Source organism: Sinocyclocheilus rhinocerous, unplaced genomic scaffold, assembly GCF_001515625.1.
Source record: "Sinocyclocheilus rhinocerous isolate Xijiao unplaced genomic scaffold, SAMN03320098_v1.1 scaffold173, whole genome shotgun sequence".
Taxonomy (NCBI): domain Eukaryota; kingdom Metazoa; phylum Chordata; class Actinopteri; order Cypriniformes; family Cyprinidae; genus Sinocyclocheilus; species Sinocyclocheilus rhinocerous.
This window is the reverse complement of record NW_015645056.1, coordinates 43,197-69,476: the sequence shown is the minus strand read 5'-3', so window position 1 is coordinate 69,476 and position 26,280 is coordinate 43,197. Positions and strand designations below refer to the sequence as shown.

The 26,280-nt window shown below is 35.7% G+C and overlaps 3 protein-coding genes across 3 annotated transcripts in view; 1 reads left to right on the top strand and 2 right to left on the bottom strand.

Moving 5' to 3' along the window:
• The window catches only part of LOC107705099 (CLIP-associating protein 1-B-like), a 38,541-nt gene extending 36,493 nt beyond the window's left edge, over positions 1-2,048 (bottom strand). Inside the window, exon 1 of the mRNA XM_016508243.1 lies at positions 1,980-2,048. The gene's annotated coding sequence lies outside the window, so the exon portion shown is untranslated. The remainder of the gene's footprint in view (positions 1-1,979) is intronic.
• A 1,060-nt stretch (positions 2,049-3,108) lies between these two features.
• On the top strand, positions 3,109-14,051 carry traf3ip2b (TRAF3 interacting protein 2b). The gene is made up of 9 exons (XM_016508252.1): positions 3,109-3,319; positions 6,113-6,636; positions 10,590-10,632; positions 10,807-10,871; positions 11,892-11,989; positions 12,071-12,139; positions 12,219-12,335; positions 13,441-13,515; positions 13,758-14,051. The coding sequence occupies exons 2-9, from the start codon at positions 6,126-6,128 to the stop codon at positions 13,902-13,904; spliced, it is 1,125 nt and encodes a 374-aa protein (XP_016363738.1). The 5' UTR covers positions 3,109-3,319; positions 6,113-6,125; the 3' UTR covers positions 13,905-14,051.
• A 1,419-nt stretch (positions 14,052-15,470) lies between these two features.
• clcn4 (chloride channel, voltage-sensitive 4) overlaps positions 15,471-26,280 on the bottom strand; it is a 22,230-nt gene continuing 11,420 nt past the window's right edge. The window contains exons 9-12 of the mRNA XM_016508262.1: positions 23,947-24,133; positions 22,594-22,989; positions 18,742-18,958; positions 15,471-16,164 (exon numbers count right to left, since the gene is read on the bottom strand). Of these exons, the coding sequence (XP_016363748.1) occupies positions 16,074-16,164; positions 18,742-18,958; positions 22,594-22,989; positions 23,947-24,133 (891 nt within the window). The 3' untranslated portion in view covers positions 15,471-16,073. The remainder of the gene's footprint in view (positions 16,165-18,741; positions 18,959-22,593; positions 22,990-23,946; positions 24,134-26,280) is intronic.

Below are 26,280 nucleotides of genomic sequence, written 5' to 3'. Positions count from 1 at the left end.
ACATCTTCTGAGGAGCCTTTATTTCTTCAGCTCTCAATCACTGCATTATATGTTTGGAGCATTTCAATCTCATCTTACTGAGACAGATTACTGGAGATATCGAGTAACGACTGATAATTAGATCATTTTATGTCAGTTTCTGCTGTACTACTGTTATAACGATCTCACTGATTTACATCACAAGCATCTGAATTTCATCATAGAAATATCAGCATATGCAGCAAATGCATATTTTTGCTCAGTTGAAGCTATAAATTTGAGTCGTTTCCCTTCATATTATCACTATATTAGACTATAAGAGCCATAAACACCTGATGAATCAAATATGATACTCAACAAAAAATAAATAAAACACATATGCAAACTTTTGGGGGTTTTTTAGATTTTACATTAGACTCTATCTAAAGGCTCAATAAACTATAACATTTTGAATATATATTGCAAGGTTGCTAGAACAACCTAAAGTTTGGTTATCATCCCTATAATGGTCTCAATATTTCATATACAATATTACTTTGAATTTCAAATGACAAAAAGTATTGTGGCAGTATCATGGTTCAGATAGTAATAACATGGTAACGTTACTCAAATATATACTATGGCACTTTCTGAATACCATATTCAAATACCACGGTATTTAAGGTCCTTCAAAGCATACCATAATAAACAAGGTATTACCATAGTACTTCATTGTAACACAAGCAAAAGATGATGTAATCATCATGTGTCACGTGAGAACGTTCATGTAGCCTAGTTTTGAGGACATTAGCAGTCGCGGTTTACTCATTAAACGTTAATGAAGCAGCTGCAGTGATTGCTAATCTAACTTTAGCCTGTTTAATGTCTGCGAGCAGTTGTTTAGCAGCTGTTTGGCTAACAGATCTCACTGTAAACAGGGCAGGCTGCTTGACACTTACATGCTAAACAAACCCCGGGCCTTTCAGGGGAAACCCGACGAATATTACGCGATAAAACCCCGATAAAACGTAGCGTCGCGATATCGTTGCTTGGTAACGGTGAAGAATGTTGGTTGTTATTAGTAACAGTGAGCGAATCGCACGAGGCCCGACAACTCTGTTTACAAACACGCGCGCGAGCGCATATCTCAAAACCCGTGTTTTAAAATATAAAAGCTTCATATGCATTTATTTAGCTACACCCAAAATATTCATAACTGCTATATATTTACCCTGCGTTTCAATATTTAAACATGGTTAAAGCGATATAAAATTTACCTGCGAAGCAAAACATTTAATAATATATTAAACCCGCTAAATATTAAAATTTGTTTCAGAGAATAAGTACACAGAATACACCTTTATTTTGTCTTATTGATATTTTTTACTTGTTTGTGTTTTTTAAAATGCTGAAAATATGCCAGTAAAACGCAAAAGTTTTGTTTTAATAAAGTTTGGCTATTTTTTACAATTTAAAAATAATATTTTGCATATCTCTTCATCATTTAAAAAAAAAGTACCTTGGTTTGCCATGCATGCATGTAAATACCATGTCATATAATTGTAGCAATTCAGTACCATGGTATAAGCATCACTATACCATGGTACCGACACCGTACTTTCTGTATTTTAAACAGTATAGCATTTAACTCAATAATATTTTCTCATCTAGTTGCATGTGCATTATTGCACTGTTGTATCAACTACTCCTGTAAACTACAATCTAAAATCTCAATCTAGACTGACTGCATCAAACTTTCGTTTCACATCGGTTTGCAAAAAAATTAAGACATTACAATCCATGCAACTGAACAAATAATGATCGATATGGACACTGTAAACACTGTAGATGATGCAGCTACTCTCACAGAGTAATGTTTGCTTTGCATGCATGACTGTAACAATGTATCCCGTTATGCACAAACTATTTTCATTGACAGTGCACGCAAAGCCCAGCCACAGCAAGCTGAGTCAGAACGCAGTGATAAGCTGGTGGAAAAGCTCGTTTGATAACAGACGTACCTGGCATGTCGCTCGAAAGCCGCTACTTGGGAACCGTTTTCCGTGGGTAGATCCTCAGTTGATTTTTTGGAAGGAAACAGCAGAGATCTCCGCCCATTGTGCGGTTTCAAACATGACGATGGCACTGCGCATGCGCCAGATGAGGCGTGATAGCGCGCCCTCTGCCGTACGTTGAACCCCGTTTGCATAATAGACACACCCTGCTCTTTTAGTAGTAGTTTTATAAAGTGTTAAATTGCCATTTAAAAATAAAAAAACGTAAAAAATAAAACCGCTAATGTGGCTAACGTTCTGGCAAGGTTCTCTCAAAGTAATGAATAAACATTCTTCCAGTAACGTAACAATAATGTTTGTTACAAGTTATCTTATTCTCAGAACGTTAGTACAAACACGTTCTTTATGCATTGTTTATGTAACTTTTTTTCGGAAACCCTTTAAACCGGACATTTGTCTAAGGTTTCTAAAATGTTACCAAGTCCCTTCTTTCAGAACGTTCAGAGAACATTCAAAAGTAACGTTCCCATAATATTTGCGAAATGATGCAAGGGAATATTCCATTTAAATCTGGACGTTTAGAATGTTCAGAGAACATTCAAACAGTTTTCATAACTTAATGGGTTTGTATATGGAAGGCCAAATTACTCAAAATTAAATCATTAAATAAATGTTGAAATATACAAATAGGCTTAAATCGTTAAATAAAGGCATAAATGAATACATAAATGCATAAATAAATGTTTATATTCATTCGTTCATTTATATATTTATTTATTCATGCATTATATTTATAAATTTATTCATTTATGCATTTATTTAAATAAATAAATATTTTTATTTGTTTGAAATATTTATTTATTTATGCATTCAAATATTTAATTATGTATTTAACGATTTATTTATATATTTCAACATTTATTTAATGATTTAATTTTGAGTCATTTGGCCTTCCATAAATGGGAAAGTCAGCACAAACATTTTGTTACCTGCCGTGTTATGTTGTTTAATAAGTGTTAGGCTTTGTTTTACGTCTTTAAGATCTGTATGCATCATGTTTGGCGCTGAACCTGTCCTGGTCACCCTGCGCTCGCGTGCTGTTTCACTCCTCCCATCATATCATCTATAATCGCGTTCCTCCTCCGACACACGAACCGAAACACACTTCGACAACATGTCGTTTGACACCGAACGGTCAGGTTTTCAACTAGTAGCCTATTGAAAAATACATCTAAAACTGAATTCGAAATCGCTGTAGAAAGTGAGAAAACAAGAATCGAGATGACAAATGAGACACAACCGTGTGATTTCCTGAAGTGACTGTAACTCCTGCTGCTCGCGCTCAGGTGAGTTTGTCTTCAGTCCGCTGTCAATAGGTTTAAAAATATATTCTTAAACTAGTTCAAATACGTAAACAGGTAAAGTATTGTATTATTAGTAGTATTTCTTATAGCCTAATAATTCTTGTACTTATAAAAAATACAAAAAAATATAATTTTGGTATTATATATATATATATATATATATATTTACACATAGGAGCCTGTTAAAAAAGCTCATTTTAGAAGACAATTTCAAGGCTTTTGCATCTGAACTCTTCACATACATACATATATATTAATATATATGTTACTTAATGACTTTTTTCCCAGTCATGTCAATGGCACCTGAATTCACTTTTACACTTTTTTTATTTGCTTTAAGTACAAAAATACCATTTTAAATAAAAACAATCCACATCCAAAACATTGTGTGATTGCAAATATATATTTAATACCTGAATTCACCCTGTACATTCTCGGTTTCTTTCTCAAGTGTGTCAGGAAACGTTAGAATCAGGTTATCAGTGATTGAGCATATCTTTCATCTTTATCAGAATGACTCTTCCTGCCAAATGTTTAACGGCTTCTTCCTTTTCGCTTGACTCGCTGACTTATATTTTCCCTGAAAACTGATAAACTATCACGTCATTACATTTCTCAAACTTAGACAAATGCTCAGACAGAACCATATCTGTATATTGCATAAAGGTAAAGTGTTTTGTGTAACCGCTCGCATGGCATGATCTCTCATGCTGTGGTCTGCAGTTTTGCACAAGCTGCAGAATTTTGGCACACTGAGATAAAGAGTCATAATGCAGTGTGTCCTATTTAGGGATGCTGCATGGGTGGATGTTACACTAAGGCCTATTTTTCCCCAGTAGAAAACAGCGCTGACCTCTTTCTTACGTCGTCTGGTCACTGACAGCTTTCAGAAGTCTTCTTGGTTTCTGTCAGCCGGTGAAGATGCAGTGCAAAGTCAAACACAGCATGTGCAAACACGCTGTCAGACTGAGCATTAAAATAATTGCATTGTATGAGCAGCACTGTACGTTATGACAGCTGTTGACATGCTCTTTTATAGCCTACAAACATATCACATATACTCTATAGACTTGAGGAGTTCATAGGAAAGGAAATGCAACAAAACAAAAGTAGTGAGCGTGAGTGTCATGTTGCAAAAGGACAAAACCTTTCAGTCTATTCCTCACCCAAAACTATCTGTCTTTGAATATAATACACGAGTCATATGAACTGCTATGATACTTTAATAATGATGTGTGTGTTTTTTGCTCACCAAGTGAAAGTGGGGCATGTTTTGTTGAATAAATGATGATGGAAATGTTATTGCTCTTTAAATGTCAAACTAACTCAGCACTGTGATTGAAAAAAAAAAAAAAAGATAGGACGAAAAAATTTTCAATGATTTTGCATTTTCAATCCCTTGAGAAACTTTGCACTTGCAAAAGCACTGAAGTATAGTTTTTCCTCTCGCCGCATATTATTTCCATTACAAATGTTTTGCGAGCGGATGCAAAGTTTCTCAGGTGAACGTAAATGTGAGACAACATTAAGCACAGAAACCATAATCATATACATTTCCAAAACAATTTTTTTGCAAGCAGTCACAAAGTTTCACACAATGGGGAACGCAAAAGCTTTGAAGTCAGCAGAAGTGGGACATCAGTTAAACTGGGACAAATACGTTTCCAGTGTAGTGCTCCTTTAAAAAAATTGCATTAATTAATTATGGGTGGTCTTGAAATGTTGTAATAACAGTACTTAATTTGAATATCAACATTTGATTTGTCAAATGTAAATTTGACAAATCTCAATTTAAATGAGATAAGGAACATTAAAAAATGTGATCAAAATGTCTGTGTGGTACACTGGCAAAACAAGTGAATGAATCTTCCTCAGAAGAGACAAAAACAGCAGCTCACTTCAATGTCTGACTAATATTATAATTACGTTCATAAGCTTTTTGTGAAATGTGGAGTAACTCATTAATCTGTTGTTTGATCTCTTCATATTTAAGGAGAGAACTATCAAAGTCAGACATCGCTTGTTATGATTTTCAAGGGTGTAGAATTTAGTAGAGACGCTATGACATGATCCTGCTGATATCAGACACTACTAAATTGTCCCTAGCAATAATTTTGATCAAACAATTACATGTCTGTTGTCTGCCGTTATGTCCCCATCAATGCCTAAATCAAACCTACACCCTTGCAATATTTACTTTTGAATGTTCTCTGAACATTCTGAAACAAGTAACAATATTTTAAAAACATTAGACGAATGTCCAACTAAATGTTTTAGAAAAACATTCTATTAATGATGTATGAATCATGTTTTTGTGCTAACGTTTTGAGAACATTATTAAAGACCAGATAACTTTGAATGAACATTCTATTAATGTTACTGGAAGAATGTTTGTTCATTACTTTGAGAAAACCTTATCAGAACGTTCTGAAAATGTTTCCCCATGAAACGTTGTGTTTCCTTGCAAAATCACTTAATGATTTTTGGAATAAAAGAAAAATCAATAATTTTGACCCATACAATGTATTGTTGGCTATTGCTACTGCTTTTGTGCTTCAGGGTCACATATAGTTTTTTCTCCCACCACATATGATTTCCATCACAAAAGTTTTGTTATCCAGTTAAGACAGATGATCCATTTGATCATCATGAGGTCAAAACATAAAAAAAAAAAAAAGAAATATATGCACAGATGATTTATTTACAATAAGACCTATAACATGCATTGAAATATAATCAAATTTTTTACCATCATCGTGTTTTCTCTTTTGTCAGACACCCGACCCACATGGCCCATAGCAGCGATCAGTACACGTCTCTAAACTATCCCGAGGAGAATGACGAAACCAGGAGTGAAGAGTTTGAGTCAGAACTTCACCCAGACGTCACTCACAACCGTTCCGCAACCGTCGTTCACCAGCATAACACAGTGAGCTACGCCCATCAGACGCCCTTCCCCAGCTGGGACGGCCCCGTCAGGGCGGATTCTCCTCACAGCCTGCCCTCCTGCCTCCCGTCTGCCATCTACCACACGCTCTCGGATGAAGGCTCGTTTTTCCCCAGCAGGCCTCACTCTCTGCCGGGCAGCTGTAGTCCGAGTCTGGAGAGTCTGGAGTATCCCAGATCTCTGCGTTCCTTTCCTCCGTCTGCGAACATGTACCACCATCCCTCCCCCTCGTACCCCAACACTTACCTGCGGCCGCCGTGTTGCGGTCAGTTCGGTCCACTGCCGCGTCACATGATTCCCTTCCATCACTGCAGCTCCAGACCCGGACATCAGCCGCCCTACAGACCCTCAGGTGCGTTACGTGCAAAAGTTTGGGATTGGGATGATTTTTTAAATGGAAATTCCCAGCTAAAAAAAAATATGTTGCAATAATGTTTTTCGAACGTGCCCGTTATTTTATGAAAACGTTATTTATGAATGTTCTCTGAACATTCTAGACATCCATTTTTAAAAAATGTTTTCAAAACATTTTTTTGTGTGTAATATAAGTGTTAAAGGGATAGTTGACCCAAAAAATTTTATTCTGTCATTAATTACTCACCCTCATGTCGTTCCAAACCCGTAAGACCTTCCGCCTCTGGTGTCAACAGCCTGAATTTCTGAAAGGCAAAATGAGAGAGAGAGTCAGCTATTTGGTTTTTGGACCCGGGAATGTGTTTTGTGGTTATGATGAACTGGTCGCAAGCCGAGATCTAAATTAGACGTTTTAGCAAAGGCATTAAGGCGGGTGAATGAGAACGGCCTTTATTAATGCAGTGTACGGTAGCCTCGTTGTCGCAGTGAATAACAATGCTGGTGGTGGACCACTCTTTTCCCCACAAAAAGGCTGCCACGACTATAGGATATAGCTCGAAAAGTGCTGAGGATATTAGCGGCTGAGGTAAATCTAACAGCTGGGAAGGCCACGTAGAAGCGAACCAGCGGTTTTGGTAAAATCCACCGAAACCGACGGAGGGGGCGGCGTCGGTAAATAATTGGATGTCAACGGGAGAAGAAACCAAATCGCTGTAAAAAAAAAAGGATAAGCCGTTCCATTGTTTAAGGAAGGAAATCCACAGACTGAGCTCGTCTCGGCATGAATTGGTTATAGATATTTGATCATCTAGCTCGTGAACGGAGGACGCAAGAGAGAGGAGGTGAGAGATGAAGGGGCGGCCTTGCGGAATGATCCGCATCGCGAAATTTAGATGACCGAGCACGGATAGCAGCTCACGTTTGGAGCAGTTTGGGTTGGCTAAGAGAGTGGAAGCCACCAGAATCGTTCTGTCGATTTTTTCCTTGGGTAGAGAAGCTTGGAACCTTTGTGAATCTAGGTTGATTCCCAAAAATTCGATGGAAGTGCTTGGGCCTGAAGTTTTGTCTTGAGCGAGGGGAATCCCGAGCTCTGCGAAAACTTTTTGCGTTGTCGAAAGGTTCGCTGCTGGGATGGAGTCGGGGGGTGATATAATTAAAAAATCGTCTAAGAGATGGATTTCTGTGAGGAAAAACGGAACAGATGACTTCAGTGTAACGATTGAAAGTAATGGCGAATTCGGAAAATGATAGAACACGCGAGGTGCAGCCGCGGGCTCAGTTGAGGTGTCCTGCGGAGCGCTGGCGCGCTGAACGTCGGCTGTAGACGCGGGAGGAGCTGTGCTGTCAAAGGTGTTGTCCTCTGGGAACAGTTCGATCTCAGACATAATGCGGCGATTGGATGCACCATTGCTGAATGTCGAGAGATAGCGAAGCTAGGATGTACTTGGTTATTTATAGGAGTTTTCTCTTGTGCTGATTGGATAAATGGTGTAATCACTAATGATGGACTGGCCGTGTTAATTATCTGTGCGTGCTCCTCCCGATATTTGTTTATAAACATCACTTAAAGAACCATCTCTTTCTTGCCATTTTATAATCTGAAGAACCTTCTTTCGCCACAAAGTATATTTTGTGAAACAGAAAGGTTCTTCAGATGTTAAAGGTTCTTTATGGAACCATTTAGACAAAAAAGGTTCTTCTATGGCATCGTGAAGCACCTTTATTTTTAAGAGTGTGCTTCTGCATCATGTAAACAACGCATGCGCATGGCGCTGCTGCTTACGTTAACACGCAACATGTGTCGTTTACATGATGCGGAAACAAGCGCATACATCGTGATACTCTTTCCACAATGGCGGCGCACAGCTGCAGACGGGATGAGGAGAAGAATTGTTTAATAAAGTCATTATTTTTGTTTTCTTTGCACATGAAAAGTATTCTTGTAGCTTCGTAAAATTACGGCTGAACCCCTGATGTCACGTGGACTATTTTACCGATGTCCTTGCTACGTTTCTGGACCTGGGAACATTGCAGTTGTGTTGCTGTCTATGGAGAGTCAGAGAGCTCTTGGATTTCATCAAACATATCTTAATTTGTGTTCCGAAGATGAACGAAGGTCTTACGGGTTTGGAACGACATGAGGGTGAGTAATTAATGACAGAATTTCATTTTTGGGTGAACTAACCCTAAGGGAACATTCCATTTTATAATTTTGCAAACTTTATGGGAACGTTACTTTTGAATGTTACTCTGAACGTTCTAAAAGTAGTAACATTTAAAAAAAAAAAAAAATTAGATAAACCTAATAACGTTTCAGAAATCGAATGTTCCATAAACAATGTATAAATAATGTAAACTTTCAATGAGCATTCTATTAATGTTACTGGAAGAACGTTTGTTCATAACTTAAGAATAAGAACCTTATCAAAGTTCTGAGAACGTTCCTTTTTAGCTGGGTTAATGGTTTCATTCAGCAAGGGTGCAATAAATTGATCAAAAGTTAAAGTGAAGACATCTATAATGTCACAAAAGATTGTTGAATCTTTTGAACTTTCTATTCATCAAAGAATCTTGAACAATAAAATGTATCACGGTTTACACGAAAATATGAAGCAGCACATCTGTTTTCAACATTGATAATAAGCATTATTATCAAACATTGATCAGAAATGTTTCTTGAGCAGCAAATCAGCATATTATCTTTCACCAAGTACCATACATAATATTGTGAAAAGATTCAGGGAATCCAGAGAAATCACAGTACATGTAGGGCAAGGCAGGAAACCTCAGGTGAATGTGCTTGACCTTTGAGCCCTCAGATGGCATTGCATAAGAAACCATCATGCTGCGCTGTTAAATATAGCCACATGGGCTCAGGAGTACTTCAGAAAACTGCTGTCACTTAACACAATCTGCTGCTGCATCAAGAAATGCAACTTGAATCTCTTTTACTCGAGGAGAAAGTTATACATCAATTCTATGCAGCGATGCTGCCGGGTTCTCTGGGCCAGAGCTCATCTCAGATCGTCTAAAAGACAGTGGAAATATGTGCTGTGCTCAGATGAGTCCCCATTTCAACTTGTTTCCGGGAAAAATGGATTTCGAGTTCTCAGTCCCAAAGACCAAAGGGACCATCCAGACTTTCATCAGCAACATAGGCGGAAATCCCGGGGGGGTCGGGGGGGACAAGACCCCCCCATCTGAGGGTTATCCCCCCTAAAAATGATTAAAAACCACACAGTGTATTGTAAATAACAATGTTTTATACTTTGTAAATAGTAAAACAACACAAACGCAAACGAGGCAAAAATGCATTTAAGTTTAGAAGCATTTTGAGTCTCCCCCTCCCTTGCCTCACAGTGCAGTGGTTTTCCCGCGGAATTGGGCTACTTTAACACTGTTGCCGCGGGTTGTTTTTCATGTTCGCGGGTTGAATCGACCCCAATAACGTGATATTTAGCCCGTGGAATGCGAATTTTCATTGCAGATCATCATCCAGTCTGTCTGGAATGACATGAAGAAACAGAACAAACTGAGACAGACTCAATCCAGAAGAACTGTGTCTCCAAGATGCTTCAAGAAAGCTACCTGCAAAGCTACAGCACTGTTAAAAGTTGTAGGCACTTGTGTAAAAATGCTGTAAAATGAGGATGCTGTCAAAAATAATGTCATAAATAGATTTTCATTATCAATTAACTTCTATTAAATAAATTAAATCAACATTTGGTGTGAGCATCCTTTGCGTTTAAAGCAGCTTTTGTCCTCGGTGCACTTGAGCAGAGTTTCTCAGGGAGCTTTGCAGGTAGGTTTCTTGAAGCATCTTGGAGACACAGTTCTTCTGGATTTAGTTTCAGTTTGTTCTGTTTCTTCATGTCATTCCAGACAGAATCACTGCTAGCCTATATGTGGTTATTTTATATTCTGAATCTGCATTTTTGTTTTCATTCACAGGCCTGATGCAGTACAGACAAATGGACACACGCTTCTCTGAAAAGTGAGTCCCGTAGCGTCATATTACAATAACTGAAACTCAGTTTCGCTTTTTAAATCTTTTTAAATCAGAATGAACCTGGAAAAGAAAGAGTCATTCATGCTGAAAAATGAAGGCTTGCAAACTTTATGATCTGCTCATGCATTGTACATGCTTTCTGTACGTGTGTGTCTTCAGTGGAAATGCATCTGTGAACTCCAGACAGGCCAGTCAGTGTATCACACACCTGCCACAGGAACAGAGTGAGTACTACTTCCTGTCCACACATCAACACAGCCAAAGCACAGGCAATGACGTGGATAGCAGCGTCAGAAATGAACTTTTCCATTAAGGTGAAATATTTGCCCCCTGGTATTGATTTATACATTCCTAAGGGCAATTTTTATAATTACTTTATTCATTTATCTTTGTTGTCTTTGATTGGTTACATTTAACCAATTAATTAAATCAGTCAGAATAATTTAAACTGTTACAAAAAAAAAAAATGTTTAAAATTGTATATAAACTATAGGCTACATTTAAAAACAGAGACTCGATACAGAGTAGGAATGCAACATTGCAACAAAAATCATTATTGTCAATTATTGCTCTTGATATTATAAGTGATTATTAATGTTGATTAATAGAATATATAAAAAGGTTTTGTAACGTCATATTCTCGCTATACAGACAAACATGTCGGTTCATGACGTTAGTCTAATTTAACGCAAGTTATGCAAAATCTCCCGTTATAATAACTGAAGCTGCAAAGTTAATCTCTTAATTTCTGCATTTCGCTGTTTACAATGAGAAAATTTGCGAGCGTGCAGAATTCGTGCACTCTTCAAAACACCAGCGGTTTCAGCGTTGACTAATCTAAACGCCTCTGATTGGCCCATAGCATTCATAAGCTCAACAGAAACACGTGTGATTGGTTATAAAGCTCAACGATGCAAAAAACAATGTGTAAAAGTCAGTCTGATGCAACGCAGATCTAAAATAATGCCATGAATTGACACTTTTCATTCACTTTTACATTTAATTTCAAGCGCAGCAGCCATGATAGATTTAGAATTTTTTTTTTAATGAATTTAATTTATGGGGCTTTTTAAATTTATTTTGTAAGCATTTTTGCCCTCATTAATTTCCGATCCTGATGTATAGTAATTATTATAAGGTAATTTCATGCAAAAGAGGAAAAATACAGTGCAAGGTTTCATATTCGTTTTGAGGCGGTTTGACCTACTCTTTCAAGTGTGTCGCGTGTTTTTTTCTCCACACAGGGAAAGTTTTTGTCACGTACGAGGCCGACAGTGAAGAGCATTTGAAGGAGATCATTAAGTTTGTGTCTTTGCTGAGGAACAACGGCTTTGACACGCATGTACAGATCATTATACAGTTTCCGGTTTAATCTAGCTGTAGTTTTGTGGGTTTGGATTGATTCTTGCGTCTTTGTGCACAGATTGATGTTTTCGAGCAGCAGCTGAACAGCATCAGTAAGATCGACTGCATGGAGCGATATCTCAATGAGGTAAGCATGCAGAGACAGGAAGTGATGTCATCATCATCATCTAAACAGCTACAGTTACAGCGTCTCTCTCTCCCTGCAGAAAGATTACCTGATCATCATCATCATCAGCCTGAGGTATTACGAGACCATATCAGGCATGAATACCAGTGTGGAGGGCGACGAGAGAACGTCAAACACTGTGTACATCCACAAACAGGTCCCAATATAACCCTCACTTACTAAAATACAAGCTCTGCTTTCATTTATTATTATTGATAATACTTTTGCTGATCCCAATAGAGTTTAGGAAATACTGAATGGATTAAATAATAATAATTAATAATACACAATACTACTACTACTACTACTAATAATAATAAAAAATTAATAATAATAATAATAATTATTATTAATAATACTTTTTTGTTCCAGTAGTTTAGTGTGAGCATGCAATGTGATATTTTAATAGGCACAAAAATGCAATGCACTTGCAAATATTGAATGCATTGGGAAAAAAAAGTTATTATTGTGTTTTTATGAATTATTATTATTATTAATAATAATAGTAATAATACTTTTGCTGATTCCAATAGTTTGAATACATTAAAATAATAACAAAAACAACAACAACAACTACAATAATAATAATAATACTTTTGCTAATTCCAACAGAATTTAGCATGGGCGAGCAATGTGATATTTTAATAAGCATAAAAATGCATTGCACACACAAATATCAAATGCAATAAAATAATAACAACAACAACAACAATTTATTATTATTAATACTTTTTCTAATTCCAATAGATTTTAATGTGAGCATGCAATATATTTTAATAAGTATAAACAGCATTGCACACACAAATACAGAATTTAATAAAATAATAACAATAATATTATAATTATTAATACTTTTGCTAATTCCAATAGAGTTTACTGTGAGTATGCGATATTTTAATAAGAACAAAAATAAATTGCACGCACAAATAATGAATGCATTAAAATAATAGCAATTATTATTATTAGCAGTAGTAGTAGTGTATTATTAATAATAATACTTTTTTATTAAATTAAACAATTTTAATTAAGTTGCTCATACGTTTTGAATAAAATCATTTCTTGACTGAAATATTTCACCGAGGTCATTGCAATGCATTCTGGGATTGCATGGGCTGCCTTAGTCAAAACAAGCATAATAATATAATTGCGAGGGTTCGGTTAAGGGAGAGTGTCGCTCTGGTTACGTTTGTTAGCTTATAGTGTAAAAACACACCATCTATAGTTTTTGTGACACTGCTGATGTGTTTGATTGCCTCCATCAGCTGCAGAGTGAATTCATTCAGAACGGCTGCAGGAACTACAGGTTCATTCCTATTCTGTTCCCGGGGGCTAAAAAGGTTTGTGAAATTCAACAGACACCGCAATTTTCCCTCAAGCATTTCAGCGAATCAAAGCATGTTTGTAAGCTTGTTACAGCACTAAACAGGTTAATCTAGTCCCACATTCTCTACACTTCACAGAGCAATGTACTGAACTGTAGAATCATGGTTCGTGAAGCAAAATATCAATCTCATTTCAGCTTCTGTAAGATTTGCCACGTTTCTCACTGAAGCAGGACCTGTTTTCTTCTCGTTCTCAGTGTTACATTCCCACCTGGCTGCAAAACACGCACGTCTACAGCTGGCCGAAAGACCGGGATGATATTCTGCGCAGGTTAATGCGTGTGGAGAAATACAACCCTCCTCCCATCGGCCCTCTGCCGACCATAGTCTCCATTCCCCTTTAGAGCAGCGCTTCAAATCACATACTATCATACTACTTGAGCAATGACCTGGAACTGATACAATCTTTGGTTTTGACTTGTGTGATCAGACTGCTGAAAGTTAAAGTAACAGTTCACCCAAAAATGAAAACATGCAGAAAATGTGCTCACCCTCAGATCATCCGAGATTAGGATGAGTTTGTCTCTTCATCAGGTTTATAGAAATGTAGCATTGCATCAGTGTCTCAGCAATGGATGCTCTGCAGTGAATGGGTGCCGTCAGAATGAGAGTCCAAACAGCTGATAAAAACATCACAATAATCCACAAGTAATCCACAGCACTCCAGTCCATCAGTTAACATCTGGAGAAGACAAAAGCTGAAACAAATCCAGCATTAGTCGTTTTTAACTTCAAACCACTGCTTTCAGCTGTAATTCAAGTCCATACTCCATAATAACTCTTCCTCCAGTGAAAAAGTGCATCTCCTGTTGTCTCTCACATCAAAATCCAGCCACATATTAGTTCAGAGCTGTTTAAACGCTGCTTGATCTGTGCAGATTTCTCTCCTGATTCAGACCAGAACACTTTTTCACCGGAGGAAGCATTATTATGGATTATGGACTCATATTTTAGTTTAAAACATCTTAATGATGGATTTGTTTCTTCTCCAGATGTTAACTGCTGGACTGGAGTGGTATGGATTACTTGTGGATTATTGTGATGTTTTTATCAGCTGTTTGGACTCTCATTCTGACGGCACCCATTCACTGCAGAGCATCCATTGCTGAGACACTGATGCAATGCTACATTTCTCCAAATCTGATGAAGAAACAAACTCACCTGGTGACGTCATGTGACCACAACGTCACATACTTCCATTTGAAACATTTATCATTGCATACTGCAACCTTTTCCTTATTATTTTTGATGAAATTACCATTTGAAGAAGCTTTTTACACTTTTTTTAACTATTTTGTGAATGGAAAAATTTAGATCTGAGACATTTGAGTTTGTTTCTATTAAACTGTGACCTGTAAAAAGAAACACAGTAGCAGATTATTCTCTTATTGTTATAATAGTAATAATCAGATGTTTTGGTACTTTGTCAGTCTTCTACATTGAAAACAAATATATGCACATTTATTTATAGTGTTACAGTTAGTAAATTTTTTCATTTATTATAGTTTTTCCTGTGAAGAGAGAGTCTAAGATTCATCTTTCCATCCATGCATTATTTTATTGTACTTTTCGAAAATATTTTATGAATTAAAGAATTCAATCTAATAAAATAATGCAATAATATATCCTTTTTTAATAATAATATTTCTTAGAAATATACAACTCACTGTCTTTCAAGATTTATCTTTTGAGATATATATTTTTATTGTACTTTCTGAAAATCTTTCATGAATTAAATCTAATAAAATAATGCAATGCATCATTTAATAACAATATTTCATTAAAAAGCATTTAACTCACTGCGCCTCTCTAGTTTGATCTTTTGAGCTGTATATACTGTCATTTTCACTGTACTTTCTCAAAATAGTTTATGAATTAAATCTAAAAATTAATGCAATGAAAATACTTCGTTATTTAATAATAATATTTTTTATTATTATAACATACCCTCAGTTTTATGTGCAGAATTGGAATAGCGGATGAACATTAATATCTGTAACAGAGATGCAGTGTTTATTTTAACAAGGACAATATTCATGTTTCAATTCGACAGCAAAAAACCATTCTCGTAGCTCAAAACTAACATTCACATTAAATTAATAAATAATAACAAAACGGAAATGATTCCCACAAACCTAGTGTTGGACAAAACAGTCACTATCATACAGCAGATTAGTATTCTAGATTATTTTTTCCATTTTGACCTATTGCATTTAATAAACTCACAAAGACCTGACGTACCGATGAAACAACCCTCATCTGCACATTTCACATCCAGTGTAGCAGCTTTCGCTTCAAAATCACAGTAAAACCTGTCAGACGCCCCACACTTAATAGCTGATCATCACGGCTTAAAGTAATGCACGTAAAATAAAAACATGGCAAAAACATGGCAGTTCAAAAAAACACTCGTATATCTTCACGTCGTCCGCATTTGGCCACGTTTTAAGAGTGTTTAGTAACAGATCAGACGTTGTGCGGTATGTACAGCTTCAGTCCGCGGCACAGCGCTGCTAGTTGAACATGATGGATTCGGGATCCTGGTTCATCATATGTGCCATGTGTCGCAGAACATCCTTCTTAGTAATGATTCCCAGCAAACGTCTGATGTGAGACAGAGAGAGAGTAGATGATTTAGTCATCAAGCCTCTGATTAGCTGATTAGACACAACTCATGCTTTAGAAGGGGATTTTTTTATCACATCCGTTTGCCTCATTTGACCCATTAAAATGAAGTCTATAATATACACTTATCCAAAAGTTTGGGGTTGGTTAGATTTTTTAATGTTTTTGCATTTATTTCAAAAAGACATTAAAAATTTTAAAATATTATTGCAATTTAAAATAGCAGTTTTCTATGTGAATATATGTTAAAATGTAATTTATTTCTGTGATGCGCAGCTGAATTTTCAGCATCATTACTCAGTCTTTAGTGTCACATGATCTTCAGAAATCATTATAATATGCTGATTTGCTGCTCAAGAAACATTTCTGATTATTATCAATGTTGAAAACAATTGTGCTGCCCAATATTTCTGTGGAAACTGTGATGCATTTTATTTTTCAGGATTCACAGATGAATAGAAAGTTCAAAAGAACAGCATTTATTTGAAATAGAAATCTTTTGGAACATTATGAATGTCTTTACTGTCACTTTTGATCAGTTTAATGCACACTTGATGAATAAAAGTATTAATTTCTTTAAAAAAAAAACACTTTACAGCAAGGTCTCGTTTGTTAACATTAGTTAATGCATTAACTAACATGAACTAACGATGAACAATATATTTTACAACATTTATTAATAAAATGTTCATGTTAGTTCACAGTACATTAACTAATGTTAACAGATACAACTTTAAATTTTAATAATGTATTAGTAAATGTTGAATTTAAGATATTCATGTTAATGTAGTTAACTTACATTAACAAATTAAACCGTATTGTATAATAGTGTTACCAAGAAATTACTTACTGACCCCCAACTTTCGAACAGTAGTGTATACAATTAAATTTATGATATACAAAATTAACTGTCTCTAAAAAAAAAACTCCTCTGAAACAAGGAATGATAAACATAACACTGGTCAGTTTTGTGCACAGTAGCCCCACCCACAGAGAAATCTCATTGGCCATGGCTTGCATATATTAAACATTAAATAGGTAGAGTGACTAAACTAACTCAGATCCTAACATATGTGACCTGTGCTGGCAAAATGAGTCACATTGAGCATATTTTCAAAAATGAGTTTTTTACTGTCACATTCTCCATTAAAAGACCTTCAAAATGATACATGGTTGTTGGAATCTGATGAAAAATGACTGCGCTACACCTGTTTGAAGTCGATGCAAAGTCAGTTCTGAGAAAACTAAAGTTGAAGTCTTCTGAAGGTTCCAAAGCAAAATCAGCAAGCAACATTGCATCGTTTCCTCCACTTCCTTTCTTAATGATGATTCTTCCTTTTATAGGCAAGATAATTGAAAAGGTAGTTTTTAATCAGCTGAACAAATACTTGAAACAAAGCAAAACCAATGTTACACCGTGTCTACGGACGTGAGCGGCGCGGCGCAACAAATCCCGACAGAAAACTGCTGCCGGGTTCTATTTATGACGTGCTGACACAAATTTCAAATGGTTTTCAACGGTCGTTTGATCGCGTCCAGTGTAGTCAGACTTTAGCTGTTGTAGACACGGTGTTACTCACCTATTGAGAAGAAACAAAGCAACCTCGGCGTCCGATCGCAGGCCTCCGCTCCTTGAGTTCTCTCCAGCGCTGGAAAGCTGATCTGATATTTACACGGGTCCTACTTCTTGCCTTATCTTTCCGCAGACGTTTTCCTCTTTTGTTTTTTTATCCGCCATCTCTATCTTTCTGTCGCTCGGCTCGGCTAATGTCCGTCCCATGCACCGAACGCGCTCTCCTCCACATCACGCCCCTTATTGCTGATTGGCTACAAGTTTGTTTTGCGATTCGGCCCGAATCAGTTTTCTAAAGTGTTTTTGAAAAATCACTTACTCTGCCTTTAATATTAATGAGACAGAAGGCCTAGTAAGTCCTACTGTAATGCATGGATCTAATATTACGTTACACATCAGATGTTTTCCCCAACAGCATTCACTTAAGACATAACAGATTATGTTTGCATGAATAGCCTACTTAAATACTGTAATTCTGTGTATACAGTATGTGAAGCCTATAATTTATCAGGATATATATTCATATGTGACCCTGGAGCACTAAACCAGTCATAAGGGCCAATTTTTTAAAATTGAGTGACCCCTTTAAAAATCTTCGTTTGTGTTCTACTGAAGAAACAAAGTCACCTACATCTTGGATGCCCTGAGGGTAAGCAGATAAACATCAAAATTTTCATTTTTGGGTGAACTATCCCTTTAAGACTGGTTTTGTGCTCCAGGGTCACAAATTAGTCAGCGGCAAGTAAGTACTCCTCTCAGAAAACGTACAAATAAAGATAATTTCAGATGTTTAATTACTATTTTGAGCATTGGGATCGCTAGACGAGGGCTTAAGGAACAAATTTTTGTTGAAAACCTGAAATTCGACCAAAATCGTAATTTTTCACTTTTTTTGTCTGCTCAAAATTAGCCAGCACGGGTCACATGATCTGCAGCTGTATCATCATTAGTGGTCTAAACAGGCGGTGTGTGTAGGCTCTCACCCGCTGCGTGTGACCAGACACTGGCGCAGGCCCAGCTTGCGGAAGATGTCCACCACCGTCTCCATGGGCGTGTGGTCAGTGACGGTGAAGGGACTGAGGTTCAGGATGCGTCTGAGTTTCAGCGGCTGCGGGTTCGACGCGGGAATCTGCGGAGCGTCTTCAGTGAAATACACCACAGAGTTACTGACGACCCCGTCCTGCTTCTGACGCGCGCTCTCTGAGAAACACACACAGAACATCATTCAGCATCAACACCTGGACTGCAATGATGACGATGTGTGATGAACAAGCAAGCAAGAATTAGTTGTTTCGTGTCATTAAATTAGTTTTCATGAGGAGCAAAAAATGCAGTTTTGAGAGCTGTTTGAAACTCAATGAATCAATTAAAACATATTACAGTAATAAAACCAAAAATACAGTAAAAATAACACTGACATATTATTACAATTAATTACAAAAGAACAATTTATATATATATAAAGGAAAATAATATATATAATTATAATAGTAATAAATAATATATATAATTCAATATAAAATAATAAATGCAGTCTTGGTGAGCAGTAGAGACTTCTTTCAAAAACATTAATAAACCTTAATTATTGAAAACGTTTTGCAAAGTAGTGCATATAATTAGTTAAATGAACACGTAAACTGCTATTTTATAAATAGCAATTTTTTGATGTATTTTACTTCTTGCATTAAACATTATGATTGTCACTTGAATGAAACATTACTATATAGTACTATTATAGTATTTATTCGTATTTTTCATATTTCAGTTAGCTTATATTTTACATTTTCAGTTTTCATTTTCATTTTAATAATTTTATTTCAGTTTTAGTAATTTTAGTACTTCAACTTGAAACTTTTTATATTTCAGCAGTATTTTAATTCTTTCATTTAATATTTATATTTTATTTTATTTCAGCTTTTTATTGCAATTACAGAAAAAATTTTGGTAATAGTTTTAGTTGTAGTTTTTGTTAACTGATGGCAGGGATTTTTTATTTTTTATATTTGCAGTTTTCATTTTAATTTTAGTTTAAGTTTAGTAATTTTGTTATGTGCTTCTGTCTTGTTAGGTTTTGTTTTTTAAATAATTTTAATTATTTTACTTCAGTTTTAGTGACAGTAACTTTAGTTCTTCAACATAAGCTTTTTTCAGTTCTGAAATGTTTCTTGAGCAGCAAATCAGCATTTTATAATCATTTCTGAAGATCATGTGACACTGAAGACTGGAGAAATTATGCTGAAAATTCTGCTTTGATCACAGAAATAAATTACAGTTTACTATATATTCACATAGAAAACAGCTATTGTAAATTCTAATAATATTTCATCTAATAATATACAATATCAAGTTTTTTCAAATTCTCAAATTTATTTAAAAATTATTTTATTAGATCAAATGCAGCCTTGGTGAGTAGAACAGACTTCTTTAAAAAACAAAAACAAAAAATCTTAATTATTGAAAACGTTTGCACAGAATTGCATATAATTTGTTAAACGAACATTTTTTAAATGTATGTCACATAACCTGCTTTCTAGAATACCCCCCCACACAGGTTCTACAGATGGTGGCGCCAGGATAGATCATTTAATCATAAAATTATTATTGTTTTTAATATTAATAAGTACATTTACTAATAATATTACATGCTCATTTCTTGTTTATTTCATGTTTATACAGATTTGACAGTAAAGCACTGAGCTTGAGTTGGGATGCATACAAAATGTACTTTTATTAACAAAAGTAACGTGCAAAATCTAATTTTTATATAGAAAATGTATATATTCCACTTTTATTAAATGTACCATTATTTCTCTATAGTATTATATGGAACTGACCAAGTTCAGTGATTATGTGCGATTCAATTTCTTCAAAATTGAAGAAAAGTTTGTTTAAGGCACTTTGTGACTTCTCTTACTTCATACACAAAAAAAGTGTAACATTCTGACGAAAACTGATCTCTTGATGATTTGATATTTTATAATAGCCTAGTGATTTTATCATTTCAAAATACAGAGAAAAAGTAGAAATGAATGACTAATAAGCCAATAAGTGCTCCTCTGCTGCCATCTACTGGTTATAATTGTGATTTAAGTTTTTTATTTTTTTATTTTACACAAGTGTTTATTTACCACAAAGTATATTTTGGTCATTCATTCAGATTGGATCAACAGAGAATTCTGTGCAGAATTTAACACTAGAACCGCCACAGGGTAAATAAAAAAAAAAAAGTTCAAATGTACTGTACATAACAGATTTTCAATAAAATATTCAAGTCTCCCAGTCACTGACTTTTACTGATTCTCACTACATCTCACAGCACTGTTGCATCTGTGCAGTAACAGTGTCGCGAAATCAACTTTGGCTCTTGAGGAAAGCTGTTCTGAGCTCGGACAAGTTTGTTTGCGTTGCGGTCCGAGCTGATAAACGGTCCGCCCTGCGCAGCTGAAACGTAGCGCGGTTTAGTTTCACTTTTGTTTCGTTTCTCGTTTGATGTTTCTCATATGCAACAGAAATGGCAGCACTGAACAACGTGGTGTTCGACTAAAATTTAGTCGTACTTGCTGAAAAAATTTGGTCGCCGTCTGGATCCCTGCCCCCTAGGGCTGTCAAAATGGCTGAAAAACTACATTTGAATTTTGTACTTAAATATTATCAATATTCTAATTATATTCTAATTTAAAAGGCATAATTTCAGTTAGGGGGGAAAAAAGCTTTTGGCTTCTCTCCTGAGGCCACAAGAGGGCGCATCGAGCAAAATATTACTAATGCACGTTTATTCAAAGCAATAAAATAACACGACTATCTTTGAAAAAAGTGCATAATATTTAAATTAATGTTTATGAACCATATATAATTAATTAATTTGCTTAAACAGTTAGAATCAAAACAGTATCATGTATGTATAGTTTAATACAAAGGACCGAAAACCAATCACAATGAGTACTTTTTCATTTAAAAACATGAGATACAGTGGGATACAGAAAAACCACAATAAAGTCTCGAGACATGTTTTTTTAAAAGTTGAACTTACATTAATTTTACACGGCTTTCTAAACATGCGGCTCTCTTGTGCGAGACGCGAGTGCAACGGTGATAGATGTCCCTCTAGAAAATGCGATAAATATGCGTTCTGTGTGAACGGCTTGGTTTCAGTTTTGACGTAAACAAGATCTTCTCTGCATTGATGTTCTCTTTTTGCGCAATAGTTTGAATGAACAACACAGCAGCGCCGCATCTAGTGGATAAGCTATTAAAAACATTTAAAATGCAATGACACTTACTTCGTCGTCGCATTTCGTGCGCCACTGATAAGACTGTCTGACGCACAACTAAAATTCTAAGGCAACGTTTTTGCATTCGAATGTGGATTTTTATTTTAAATTCTACGAATATTCGAAATTCAAAAAAAAAAATTGACAGCCCTAGTGGTGAGTTATGGTTTCTGTTGTACATTATTTGAAATAAACATCAGTTGTCATTTATCTTTTTATTGAGCTTTAAAGTTGAGATTTTCCTGGTCTTTTTTTGGCACAGAAACTGATTCCTGAAGTCGAATTCCTTGATCTCAGCTATAATGAATTGTCTCTAGTGGAAAACCTCCAGGTGTGTTGTCTCTAGATAATTTCGTAATATTATTTTTAAAGTGCAAAGTAGGTTTGACGTTTAGAATCCAATGAATTTTCATAAAATTCGAATGCAACGTTTTTGCATTCGAATGTGGATTTTTATTTTAAATTCTACGAATATTCGAAATTCGAATTTTTTTTTGACAGCCCTACTGCCCCCCAGATGAGCTGTATCGTATGCTAACGCGTCACTGTGTGCATGTGTCTTACTGATGGCCAGGATGAGGTCGCGTCTCTGCACGAAGCCGATAAGTCTCTCGGACTCGCGCGAGACGACCACAGGGAAGCCGTTGTAGTCGGTGTCTTTGATGAGCGTCTCCACATCCTCCACCGTGGTGCTGTCCTGCGTCAGGACGGCCAGCGGCGGCTCGTTGCGGCGCGGTCGCATCACGTCGGTGGCCAGCGTGCGGTGCGTGAACTCGTCCTGGTCCAGGTACGGGTAGCCGTTGAGCTGGATGTGAGCTTCGTAAATGCCCTCCTTCCCGAAGGCATCAGCCACCCATTTACTGGTGACAGCGGCCGCCATCAGAGGAACGATGTACTCCAGACCCCCGGTCAGCTCGAACATGATGACCACCAGAGACACCGTCATCCGCGTCACGCCGCCTGCATCAAACACAAACACTTCACTTCATAATCTAGCATTTACATGCTATTATAGTTTTTATTTATATTCAATTAAATTTTATTTTATATTACTCATTTTAATTGTAGTAATTTTGTTAGGTGCTTGTCATTTTCGTTTTTTAATAATTCTATTTATTTTATTTATTTTTATTTCAAGTTTTTCCATCTAATGCTTTTATTTTATTTTTTAGCTTTATTTCAATAACAGAAAACTATTTTCAATAGTTTCATTCTCTATTCTTTTTCATTTTTACCATTTTACATTTTTATTTTAAATTAGTCATTTTTATTAGTTTTTTTATATTTCTATTTAACTTACATTTATTTTGTATTTCAGTTTTAGTCATTTTAGTATGTAAGAAATGGTACATGTAAAAAAAAATATTTCCGTTTAAGTATTTTATTTTAAAGGTGCAATAGGTGATTGTCTTCAGAAACGTTTTTTGTTATGCTGGTTGAAAGTCTCTTCACATCCCGATAGCAATCATTAAGTTAAGTGGTCTAAATGTATTTATCTGTATTTATATATTCTGTGAAAGGTGTAGGACCAAGAAATGTTTGTCCAATCAAAATACTTGTTCCCTTTAGCTTTAATTTATTTTTATTTCAAGTTTTAGAAGTTTTGTCAAATATATATATTTTAGTTTATTTCACCTTTAATTACAGAAAACGTCACAAACCTCAAATGAGAATAAAAATGGGCTTTGGCAAGTAAAGTGAGCATTACATTTTTAAAAAAGCAGTTTCAAATTAAAAATAGACTTGCATGGTGATTAAAACAATATTCAATCTCAGATTTTATGTAGGTACCCCCTAAAACACATCTGATCAAGGATTTCCCTTCTGCACGTCTAAAGTTCCAATCTACAACATCAAATCTTCCTCTCATTGAATCACATCCCGATCTGAAGAGATTCTGGATCTGGAGCGTCTCACCCAAACACGCGGCGGCGCCGACCATGGCGTACAGACCCGGAGTGACGCAGTCTGCGCCAGGACGACACCAGTTCTTAAAGATGATCCAGTCGTGATGATGAAAAGCCATCTGCTCCACCGCGATGCCCACGATACGGCCGGCGATGGCACCCACCGCCATACTGGGGATGAACAGACCCGACGGGATCTGAGGACAATCACATTCAAAATCAGATTTTGAAAATTTTCAAAAAAAAAAAAAATTTTTTCCCCCCATGCCATCTCCAGCCTAAACAGCTAACAACATGAATTATTACCTGTGTTCTGTAATTCATGCCTGTAATTCATTCTCCATCTCTAATTATTGCCTCTCTCTCAAGTACTATGTAAATACATATGCATATGTTTTATACAGCTGTATATATAGAGTAATGTACAAATCTGTACATAAATCTTCTGTTCCAGATTCATACACATTATTATTTATTGTTAAGTCTTATTTAAATGTTTCTGTTCTCATGTCAGATATGTATGTATATATGTATGTATGTACCAAGAGCTTCTTAAAAACCACAACAAATTCCTTGTGTGTTTGCGCACACTTGGCGAACACTTGGACCGCGGATGAAAACTAGCCATTGGCTAAATTCGGTACAATGCATGAAATGGAAACATTTATGTTATAATTGTACATGGCTCCTTTTCAAATAAAATTTTTATAATAATAATAATAATAAATTGTTACATACATTGTTTTTAAAAATGTCAAATTAAATTATTAAAATATTAATTTAAATATATCATATGCTTATTTGCCTGGAAAGAACGCAGATCAAAAATGCAGAAACAGAATAATTAGGCCAGTTTCTTCTCTTGAAATGAAGCTGAAATAAAATATAAATATTTGATTTTTTTTTTTTTAAACGTAGTGTTTTCTTTTAACTTTCAATGTATAATTTTAACTGAAACATCCATATAAAAAATAGATAAAAAATAAATTATAAATATACATTCACTGAACTGTCTTTTTAACAGTGTGCTTCTTTGAACTTTAAATATAATTCAACTGGGGGGAAAAATTAAATATGTATGTAAATAAATAGACAAAAATTAATAATATATAAATAAATATGCACATTTAAAAGGAATTATAAAAATGTATGCACATTAAAATACATAATATAAAATTAATAAACAAAAAATAAATTAGAATAAATATACATGAATTGAACTGTGTCTTTTTAACTGTTAAAAAGCATCGTTCTAAGCTCAGGGCTTCAGAAAGGGCATGGCGCAAATAAAAAAATCCTGCTGACCTTAAGATCATCCTCTCTTCCTTCTCTGCTAATGTCTCCACTGCTAAATGGACATACTATCACAACAAAATTAACAATTCGTATAACTCTCGCATGCTCTTTAAAACATTTTCCTCACTCCTTTGTCCTCCTCCTCCCCCTCCTTCAGCAACTCTAACAGCTGACGACTTTCCCACATTCTTCATTAATCAAATTAAAACCATCAGTGCACAGTTTTCCACACCACAATCTGTCAAGCACATCTTACCAGCAAACATACACTCGTTCACATCCTTCTCTCCACACTCTGAGGCAGAAGTCTCTAAACTCATCCTTTCTAATTAGTGGTCGGATCTAATATACCGGCCGATATTTGGCATTTTTCAAATATCGGCATCGGCCGATAAGTTTTTCCTCAAGCGTGTGACGGAAATGTTATGCCCCTTACTAGTGGTCGACCGATATATCGCCAAGGCCGATATATCGGCCGATATTTGGCATTTTTTAAATATAGGCCGATAAGTTTTTCCTGTTTGGCCGATGCGTTCGAGGCGGGACTTTTAATTTGACGGAGCTGACCTTCTTCCTCTTGTTCGCCGTCGTCGTTAACAGTTCTGTCTAATACGGATAGAAGTCTGTCTAATAATCAGATAAAATGGTTAAACAAAGGAATTAAAATGTATACAAAGTATTATAACTATTGCTTTTATATTATTAGTAATAGAAAGGCAAACATTATAATACTTTCTCATTTGCTATCAGCATTCAGCAAATACGCATTTATATCATTTAAACAAATCTTTGAATGACTAATGAACATTTAATTTCACAAACCTTGCAAACTTAGTCGAATCCAGCTGTGAGACCTTATGAAGTGTGCATGTGTATCCTGCATGATCGCGTGTACTCTGCATGATGGTCGGTCCATGCGAATTGAATGTGGACAGGAGGAGAGTTCAGCTTCACTGGAGAATGAAGACGCGCGATCGACAAACTTTAAACTCGTGATTTCAAAGTATGCTGTGCTTTATGCATTTGCCCACTGCCATATTCATGTAAT

Bases quoted from the DNA above. Each gene is read 5' to 3' on its own strand.
- traf3ip2b (XM_016508252.1), top strand. From the start codon at position 6,126: ATGGCCCATAGCAGCGATCAGTACACGTCTCTAAACTATCCCGAGGAG. The intron at 6,637-10,589 runs GTGCGTTACGTG...TTTCATTCACAG, and splicing joins GCCGCCCTACAGACCCTCAG to GCCTGATGCAGTACAGACAA. The intron at 13,516-13,757 runs GTTTGTGAAATT...TCTCGTTCTCAG, and splicing joins TGTTCCCGGGGGCTAAAAAG to TGTTACATTCCCACCTGGCT.